General features: G+C 32.1%; 1 protein-coding gene across 2 annotated transcripts; it reads right to left on the bottom strand.

The window, feature by feature from the left end:
• Window positions 1-289: 289 nt before the first annotated feature.
• LOC108484369 (bHLH transcription factor RHL1-like) lies at window positions 290-3,717 on the bottom strand. 2 transcript variants are annotated; one of them, XM_017788134.2, is made up of 6 exons: window positions 3,089-3,717; window positions 2,779-3,006; window positions 2,639-2,704; window positions 2,030-2,095; window positions 1,824-1,880; window positions 290-1,044 (listed from the first exon to the last, which is right to left on the bottom strand). In XM_017788134.2, exons 1-6 carry the CDS (start codon window positions 3,554-3,556, stop codon window positions 643-645), a joined length of 1,287 nt encoding a protein of 428 aa, XP_017643623.1. In that variant the 5' UTR covers window positions 3,557-3,717; the 3' UTR covers window positions 290-642. The 2 variants fall into 2 exon arrangements, with proteins under 2 accessions (XP_017643623.1, XP_052885881.1); XM_053029921.1 differs by lacking the exon at window positions 2,030-2,095.
• Between the last annotated feature and the right edge of the window lie 6,898 nt (window positions 3,718-10,615).

Consider the following 10,615-nt stretch of genomic DNA (forward strand, 5'->3'; position numbering starts at 1 on the left):
TTAGAAGATAAAAAAAATAGAGAACCCAGAATAGGAAATGATAGTAAAATTTGATGATATATAATTAAGAGAAAGGAGGCAAAAAGTTAGTCCACGTAATTGACTAATGAGTAAAATTATTTGGATAAATTATTTTGAATTTAATAAACCATTGTTCTCTCTTTTATTTGAATACTAACACGGAGTTGAGTTTTTGGGTAATTTGCTTTCCCAAAATAAAAGCAACAAAATTTATATTTTGATTTCACCCTTTATTTTTATAATTTAATTATTAGTTACTTCACACTGATTTTTAATTTGAATTTTCTTAATAATTTTTCTTTGTATTATAATCTAATAAAGAAAAGAAATTAAGAAAAAAAAAAAAGAGATTGAAATACAAAGAAATTCAACCCAAAAACAACTTACAACCATTTCATTATAATACTAAAACTTGTTCCCTTAGCTTAATCCTCTACTTAATTGTTTGTTGATTGGGTGAGGTCAGTTTTAGGGGTTAGCCTATAAGTCTATGTGAAATACGGCGTCGTTTCATACTTTTTTTTTTTTAAAAAAATACATGTGAAGAAGACCGCCCTATTTTCATAGACTAAAAGCTGTTTCCCTTCAATTCCTCTCTACAGATGTCAGTCACCGCCGTTATCAGGGCTTGGAAACGGAGGCTGCGCCACCTTCAAGACCACCGCCGTTACCCATGGTGGCTGACTGGACTGTCAACACGGACATGCTAGGCGAGGACGGTCCATCGCCGCCGCTTGATTGAATCAAAAGGTGGCTGCCGTTGGTGGGGTTTTCATGGTTGATCATGGGGTTCCTTGAACGAGACGTGGCGGTTGAGATGGCGGTGGCGAGAGAGATCGGCATGAGGCACAGACCCTTCCCTTGCAGATACTGCATGGCGGAGCCCATGTCCTCTTCCATAAGCTTGGCCACTTGGTGCTCCGTCATCGTCAGTCTGTCGTTGGCCGACGGCGTTTGGTCACCGTTGGAATTTCGTGGATGGGACCCACCATTGGCACTTGTTTGAATACAATCGCCACCTCCCTTCAAAAGGACAAAAAAGTCGTACAACTTTTATAATTGTCTTTATTACTAAAAAAGAAAAAGAAAGGTCAAAGTTTGGCTTTGATCCCTCTACTATGTTAAAATGTATGATTTAATCCTTACACGTTTAGTTGACATAGTTTAATCATTGTATTGTTATTAGCTAAACTGAATTATTAATACAGCTAACTATTCTCATAAAAGGCTTCAAGTTTTTAAAGAAATTTAAAGTAGATTAAAATGCTTAATGATGTGTTCAAATGAGAGCAAATATTCTTTTCAATCAGGGTTTTGTCTCTTAATTTTGTGGAGAAATGACATGTTTAAAAGAATTTGAGTAAGGTTTGAGCTCATGCCTTACAGCTTATAAGATACTTATGGTAATTATGCTACCACTTGAACTATCGAGATCAGTTCACTCCAAACAAATAACACTTCAAAACTTCTCTTGACGAAGTTGGTCTCTAAAATAATAACATTATTAAATTAAATAAGATTAAAGTATAAGAGTTAAAACTAAAATTTTAAAATAATAAAGGGACCAAAACTGAAATATGACCAAAAATGAAAAGGAATCTATAAAAGTGAGGGCACGCGTGCTACTTTTGTTTTTGTCGTTTTTATTTGATTGAGATATGGTCGGATTCCAGACAAGGAATGATTTAAACAAGAACAAGACAATATACTTCAACATTTTTCATCATAGTCACATGTAAAAATTTCTCAATTTTTTTTAACAAAATAAAATTAGGGTAAATTTTAATGATGAGATTAATTACCTCAGAAACAAGGGGAGCAACAGCAGCAGCACCACCCAATCTGCTCATACTCAGAACCTGGAAAAAGAAAAAGAAAATTGATTTCAGAGATGCCCATACAACAAATGGGATTTTAAAAAAATAATAATTAATAAACACATTAAATAAATCATGTCAACGAAGACAGACTGACAGGGAATCATAATTAATAGAAAAAAAATTTAAACCTTCACTTGGAGCTGGAGGAATTTGACATAGTCGATGATCTCATCAAGCATTGAAGCTTTATCTGTCTGTCAAATCCAAATCCCACATCCATTAAAATACTAATTAGTCAGTTCAAATATTCAAATTTTAATTAAATTAATGGGTTTGATCCTATTTTTAGGTCTTCCACTTTATTCAAATTGAATATTTTAATTAACTCCCTTTTTCACAATATCAGTGGCTAAATAATTAACATAATTAATTATCCGTTTAAAAGTGAGTTTTTCCTTAAAAACTATGCCCACATTAACTTTTTTAGCATCAAAAGGATTATTTCTGAAGAAATAAAATCAATGCCTATGTTTTAATCAAACTTGCTAATGGCGAAAATCTGTAAATTTGAATATAATGGAGGGACTAAGCCATAATTTGACCAAATTAATTAATTGCAATTATTGATATAATTAAAATAAAGAGTCAGAGTGCAATATTAAAGACACTGCACTGTGACGATTAATTTATCCTACTATCGACACCTGTCCAGCTTACGCGTAAGATGGAATTGACCGAATGAGAGCCGGTGACCGGAGACATTGAAGCTCCTAATCATAAAAAAAATGAAACTGTACCTTGTTGGCGTTGGGAACCAGTTCTTGAAGAGCTTTCATTCTCTCTGCAATTCTAACTCTACGTAGCTGCAAAACAAATCATTTTAAATCCATTTGATTTCTTGAAAAAAAAAAACTGATTTAAGAAATGTTTCTCTTACTCTTTCCGCGATACTGTGGGGGTCAGTAGCTTGACCCCTCCTTGCCCTAACTCTTTGTTTAGGCTTTTCCGGCGCCGTCACCGCTTCTCCGGCCGTCGGACGACTTCCCTGACTTTGGGTCATCTCTGTTGCTGAATTAGCCCCCACAAAGCTTTTCGCCTGCATAGTTCCATGCAAAGATCCATCTCCAAAAACATTATACAAAGCTTGCATGGAACCCTCTCCACCCTGCAACATATTATATATAAAATCACTCATTGTAATATACATGCCAATATTTATATTACCCTAAGTGAAAGCTAATGTGAACCTGATGATTGGTGGTGATTCCGCCTCCGGCGGCGGAGGAGGCAACCGTGGGTCTGCCCGCTAACATCATCTGCTGTTGCTGTTGTTGTTGTTGCATCATCAACATCATCTTCATAGCGGAAAAAGGGTTACCAGCAGCTCCGCCGTTGATTTGATGCTGTCGAAGCTTGGAAGCTAGAACCATCTCATCGTAGTTGAAGCCGGCGTTATTGTTATCCTCGGGGTTGGGAGGACCCGTTTCGTCGGACCACGGGAAGGACGTGGTGGAGGAGAGTATCTGTTCTAAGAAGCTGTCGTCTTGGTGGGTTGTTGAAGTCGGTGTGGGATACTGGAACTGCGATGATGATGGGACGTGGATCTGTTGATGATGGTGGCTGTTACCGTTGATTTGAAGGTCTTGGAGAGGGATTTGTTGGGTCGGGTTTAAGAGAGAGTTCATTGCTTGCATTTCACGACTACAAGGCTGCATAATTAGGGTTATTTTTTTTGCTTTGATGATGAAGGAGATTGAAGATGAAGGGACGAGTTTCTTTTTTTCTTTTTGCTTTGGGGTTTGGATTTACTAAATATAGAGATGTTAGAGAGGAGCTCTGTATGCATAGCTTTTGTAGTTTTGTTTTGGTATTGTTTTGGAGTTGGGATAAAGCAATTTTTAGTACATGAGTTTGTCAAATTTTCCAGATTGGTCCGTGAATTTTTTTTAATCCACAATAATCTTTGGAGTTTGACAAAATTTTCACTTTTCTAAATTTGGATTATGTTAAGGAATTATGATATTACACTTTGAGATTATATCTTTGTATAATTTTTAAAATTTATACAATTTTTTGAAAAATTTAAGTGAAGATGTGGCACATCACCATATCTTAATAGAATCCAAAATTAAGAATAAAATTTACCAAATTTTAAAACTAATGTGTAAAAGAATATAAGGACCAAATTGAAAATGCCATCAAATTTAGGGATTAAATATTGTTGAGTTTTGAAATTTCAATGCTTTCCCTTTTGCATATCTACTTATGTGATGTTGAAAGCCAAAACTCCTTTTTCCAACAACCCACTAGAAGCGCGTGAATCAACGTTCATTTAAATGAATATGAAAGCATTTGTAAGGTCAAAATATGTGGCGGATTTTGTAATTGAATGAAGTTCCATATTTAAGATATTAGAATATGGGTAATTTTAGTTATTTTATTACAATTATGAGAAATTTATACTAATATGTTTGATTCATAATTATTTTACTAGAAATGTATTTGTAATTTTAAGATTATTTTGTCAAGTCAAATAAAATATAAGTTTATTTTATTTTATTTTTTGATAATTAGGAATGGGAATGAAATTATTTAGTATCGAATCCAAGCTCTTATGTTTACATTGTATTATTTTTGTCACTAATGTTGTCTTAAATAAACATATAATATATTTTTAAAATAAAATAAATTAATATATTTATTTCAAAATTATTATATGATTAAATTTTAAATAAGTTTAATATGTATTAAGCTGCAATATAATTTAAAATTTAATCTGATACTTCCCAAAAGAATTAATAAAATATATATTTTTGAAACCCTTAATAAATATATCTTATGGTAAACAAATTCTGAAAAAGAAAATAGCATGTTAAAATTATACCAAATTTTTGAAAAGTTAAAAGATTTAATTTTAAATTAAATCTCAAATCTTATTAGCAGCATATTTTGAATTATTTCCAATCATATTACAAAAGTTAAATGATGATTTTAGTTCCTTCACTATGTTAAAAAATATGCTTTAATGTTTATATTTTAATTTAATATAGTTTGATGTTTATTATTAGTTAATATAAATTATTAACGCTGTTAAAGTGTTAACGTGGAAATTAAAAATTAATCTATTATAATAATGGGGACAGATACACTAATACAGTATAAAAGTTAAAGTAATTTTACATACTTCCGTAATTATACATATAATTAATATTTTAAAGGTTCAACTGTTATATTTCATAATCTATTCATGTAGAACATGCATGTCAAGTTTGATGTAAATTTAAAACTTCTACCTATTTTTACATAAAAAATTCAATAATTGAATATATATATTAATATATAAAGTATTTTAAATCGATATGATAAATATATCAAACCAATACAAAAGGATAAACTATCAAAATAGTCATTTTTTGTACCTCAAGTTACATTATGTTTAACATGTTATGTTTTAGTTATTTATGTTAACGTGTTATAATATTTTAGTCAATTGTAGTTAACGGTGTAATGGTAAGCTAACGTGGTATATTAAATCATCATTTCAAACAAAAAAATTAGGTTAAATTATACAATTGGTCCCAATATGTTTTTCGTTTTGAGAAATTTAATTTTTTTTCTTTTATGTTCTTTTAACTTTCCTTTTTTTTTTTGTCTTTATTTTCCTTTCTCTTTTGTTTCTCCCTTTGTTTTTCTCCATTCTCATATCTTTTAACGTAGTTTTTCTATGTTTCCTATTAGTTAAAACTTTTTTATGTTTACGAAAAAAGAAAATACGAAAGCTAAAATAAAAATAGAACTTACTTCGCATATTCTCACCCCATAATTACGAACCCTCATCATCTATCATCGCTTTAACGAATCAATTGGATCTCTCAATGACCTAGTCCATAAGCTCTATTCACTCGAAGACCTCGCCAATCATGACTTGTGGCCGTCTACCCTTAACAAAGTTTCCCGAACCTGTTCCCTTAACCTCCTAACTAACCCCCACAACCACCTTATCTATCTTACATACAACATTCTTGCCCTCTTGAAACTATGTTGTTTCACGAAATTTTCAAACGAGCTCTACACTCTCAATGATTAAAACGACTACTGTACGAAACTTACCCTCAACTTTGCCCAAACCAATTTGGTTCCATGTTCCCTTTCTCCCTTTAGTTCATCCATGATTGGCTTTCAATCAAGCTTGTTATGGAATATCCAAGAAGGTTTAGATCAATTTTATAATTTGCTTAATTTTATTCGTCAGAAAATAAAAGAAAATAAAAGGAATATTCTACGATTCTATAAAAGTTTGGAAATGGGAAAAAATGTTTTGAATATAAAGAATTTAATTTATGTTTAGAGGATATGTTTTTTTAAAAAAATTGATTAATTAGATTCATTTTTGTTTCAAAATTAGGTTATACTCAAATCAAGATTTGATTAAGAATGATTGATATTCAGTTTTCATTAAAATTCAATTTAGGAATCATGTGAAAGAAATAAGGGCTTAGTTTATTTTGTGGGTAAATGCTATGTTTCTATAGTGAATAATATGAGAAAAGAGAAAATAAAGGGAAGAAGAAAAGGAAAATAAAGAGAAAAATTAAATTATTCAAAAAAAAAGTATAGAGATTAATTTTAACAAATAGAAAGCATAGAAAAACTATGTTAAAAGAAATAGAGAAGGGAGGAAAACTGAGGAGAATGATAAGAGAATGAGAAAAAAAAAGATGAAGGAGAAAAGTTCAAAGAACATAAAAAAAAAATTAAATTGCTTAAAACGAAAAAAATATAAGGACTAATTGTATAATTTAACTTAAAATTTTTGTTTAAAATGATGATTTAATGTGCCACGTCAACTTACCATAATTAACGGCAATTAACGCTTAGTGACTAAAATATTACAATACGATAACGTAAGTAACTAAAATGTAACGTTTTAAACATAAATTATTAAACCGTAGTTATAAAAGTGTGTAATTTTTACGTTGTATAAGCAGATGTATCCCAAGCAGTTGTTGAGTGCATGTTGAAAATAATCGCGTGAGATTGGTATATCACCTCCGACTCCGAGGTCTCTCTCGCGTGGTCTGCCAGTGTTCACTAAGAAATACTAGCGACTAGGGTTGGCTATCAAACTCCAGGCGAATTCACCATAGTGCCCTTAATTAATTAGCAATCTTCTCGTTACAACTTGCAACACAAAACAACAATTTTGGATTAAATTTAAATTCCAAAATTTTAAAGGGAGAGCAATTAATAATTTTAATTAAGAACCATCCAAATTTTTACTGCAAATATACCAAATAAATAAAAGTTATAAAGTTAAATATAGATTCTGATTTATTTCCATTGATTGGTATAATTTTTTTCAACTCTAATAAGTTTAGGTTAAAATTCTAATTTTACAAACTTTTCTTTTATGAAATACTACTTTTATATTTAATAAAATTACAATTAAATATTAACAAAAAGTATCTACCCAACAAAATATATTAACAAAAAGCATGTTGCATTATTTTCAATGAAAAGCTAAAGTGTTGAGTTTTAATTTTTTTTTTTAAATTTAAGTATTTGAAGAGGTGATGATGACAAGTTTATAAGATAAGAGTGTTTTGTTGGATGCCTATTAAGGTAAACTATACACATTATGCATACTTGGACTTGAACTTGTGCCTTTTAACATCTAGCATTTCACTCATAAGTGTTATATATTGTAACACCCTAAACTTGGCCCAGACGTTACGACTGAATCCGACGTGTCACATTGAAGCGTTACTAGAAAAGTCATATTTTATCTAAAGTCTTTCTTAGTGTTTAAAGAATATCATCGTTATAGATTAAAGTGAATGGAAGCTGTGCACCAGGTAGGATGCCAGAAAAGAGGAGGTGAGTCAATTAGACTGCTTAAGTACCCAGCTCTCCACGGATCCAATCCTAGATATGCACACAACCATTGCCACACTTTAACTGAGTGATTGTTCAGGGAAAACCAATTCATTTAAAACCATTTAAAAAGGTTATTAATTTTGAAAACGTTTTCGTTGCGGAAGCCTTGCTTTGTTATCGCGATATTTTGAAATCAAGTAACATTTTTAAAACGTGCCCTAGAGCTATTCAGTTTCAAACAATTAAAACAATATCATATCTAAGCTATCAAAACATACTAAAAACAATTAAAAATAATTTAAGCGGCCTTATTACAAATTAAAACCCGAAAATATAAAGGAAATAATCTAGAATAAAAGTGAAGGCATAAACACTTATTTTAAACAGTCCACATGGCCACTCTGAATCCCTCTAGCTCCAAGTCTACCGATCTAAGGCTCACCTGCAAAGATGGGAAAAAGGGGGTGAGTTTGGAAAACTCAGTGTGTAAAATAAATCCAACTAGAGCCTAAATCAGTTCAAGCTTCTTGGGCCTAAGCCCTATTAAAAAATCAGAGTTAACTAGTCCTTAGCCCATATCAATAACAATCTGGGCCATAGCCCCTTACAGTATCAAAGTATACTGGGCCTAGCCCATATCAGTATCAATCTGGGCCGTAGCCCTATTACAAGTCGAGATTGTAACGCCCCAATTTTCGGGAATTCTGTGAATGTTGACAAAATTTCATGCTTTGATTTTGTCATTTGTGAGTGAAATTATGAAATAGGACCTATGTGAAAATGTTTGAAAATGCTATAGGCTAAATTGAAGTGGCCAAATAAATAGGAGTGCAAAATAGAAGGATTTGCATGACAAACCTCCCATTTTACATGAAGTGGCCAACCATCATGTTGTTGTAGACAAAATGTACACTTGATATCCATAATTTATGGTACAAATTGATACAAATTGATAATAGGTTAGGTAAATGTTCCATGATAATGGGTTAGGTAAATGTTTCATGATAATAGGTTAGGTAAATGTTCCATGATAATGGGTTAGGTAAATGTTTCATGATAATGGGTTAGGTAAATGTTTCATGATAAGAATATCATGTCTTTTGTATTAAAGAATTAAATGGATGAAATATGAAGTTTTATTAAAAGAAAAATGGGTGAAAAGAACAAAGTTTTGTCCATCTTTGTTCATCATAGCTGAAAGTTAGAGAAGAGAAAGGAGAGGAGAAAGCTCTTGAGTATTCGGCCATTAGGAGAAGGAAAATTGAAGGTAAGTTCTTGGTACCTTGCTTCTATTTTGAGGTTCATGAGTTCTTCTTGATTCTACCTTAACTCTTGAAGTATATTTTGATTTTTAGTTGTGTTGTGAGCATTTAGTCATGAATTAAAATGAAGGAAATGGTTGTTGTTTCATGTTCTTTTGATGAAAAATGGAAGATAGGTGAAGTTGAGCCAAACAAATGAGCATGCATGTGCCTTAGATGTTAAAGGGAAAAATCAGCTAACATGTTGTGCTTTAAAATGATGAAATGGAGATTATACTTAAGTAAAATCATAGATATGTGATGATTGATTGGTGATATACATGTTTAAATAACAAGCATGCAAGTTAGGTGTGAAAGAGTGATTTGGTAATAAATCTGCTTGGGACAGCAACAGTAACGTGACTTTGGAAAATCACCATAAATTGTGGAAGATGAGTTAGAAGCTGCATAAATTATGTAATTAAAGCTTGTTGAGTCTAGTTTCAAATGAAATAAACAAGAACATATTTTGAATTCTGTACAATGAGAAATTTGATTCGTAATGAAGAGTGGTCAGATTAGTCAAACAGTGAAACATGGGAAGCTTTAAGAAAAATCTGGTATTGATTGGCTAAACCAAAAATTCTGAAAATTTTATGGATAGAAGATATATGAGTCTATTTTCAAGGAAAATTAACGGCACTTGATTTGGAGTTTCGTAGCTCCAGTTATAAATGATTTAGTGACTATTGCTCAGGAAGACAGCTTGCAGTGAAATTATGATTATGAGGTAAACATTAACAAAAATTTGTTAATGAGTTGCTTATTGATTTCTTATAAGCTTACTATGATCTGTAGCTGTGGTTGGCCGAATATTGTAAGGGGTTAATATGTAGTTTGTATTTGAATAGTTAGATTAACGTGTTAGTAATCCAATTGTAGGCGGTTCGTGTGTGGATCTCGTCAACATATCGTCGCAAACAGGTGTGTAACTAACACCCTCTTTCTTAGTCTAGATCGGCAAAAGCCGAAAATCCGAAATGTCGAAAACTGGTATTTTGTAGATTTGCGAGTGTGCGAATGCTCGTGAGGTAAATCGATTAATGTTTTTGGTAAGCTGCAATGTTTGGACTGCAAAGTGCATGATTTCTATGCCCTCGATATTTTTGGGCTTAATGGGCCAAAATTGGAATGATGGGCCAACGGCCCAATTCGTAAGAACCCTCGACGTGATTCTGTTAGTACGTGAAAAGTAAGAATATGCATGAAAAACCCTAAAATAGATAAATTATGAAATACCTTTAAAAGTGGAAAATTTACGCTTTACCCTAGTAGATAAATTACCAAAATACCTCTAGGTTAAATTGACCTAAATGCATGTTTGATCGTTGTTATTTACTGCATGCCATGTTGTTATTATCGATGCATGGACCTGGGATATTGACGAGGAAGTATTGAAAGTGGCTTGTCCACGATTGGAGGCTTTGCCTCAATTTATTGATAAGCGAGCAGCAAGGTCGCAATCTGTGGAGTGTTAATGGGTGGGTTGAGCTATTCCCACATGGAGTGTATGGCTGGTACGGTGGAGTGTAGTGGTTGGTGGGTTGATTAGTCTCCCAAATGGGCTTGCATATGTTTATTGATGTTGCATGTATT

Source organism: Gossypium arboreum, chromosome 6 (assembly GCF_025698485.1).
Source record: "Gossypium arboreum isolate Shixiya-1 chromosome 6, ASM2569848v2, whole genome shotgun sequence".
NCBI classification, from domain to species: Eukaryota; Viridiplantae; Streptophyta; class Magnoliopsida; order Malvales; family Malvaceae; genus Gossypium; species Gossypium arboreum.

Coding starts and splice junctions, on each gene's coding strand:
- LOC108484369 (XM_017788134.2), bottom strand. CDS start 3,556: ATGCAGCCTTGTAGTCGTGAAATGCAAGCAATGAACTCTCTCTTAAAC. Junction 3,007..3,088: donor GAATCACCACCAATCATCAG/GTTCACATTAGC, acceptor AATATGTTGCAG/GGTGGAGAGGGTTCCATGCA. Junction 1,881..2,029: donor TCCTCCAGCTCCAAGTGAAG/GTTTAAATTTTT, acceptor TTCTTTTTCCAG/GTTCTGAGTATGAGCAGATT.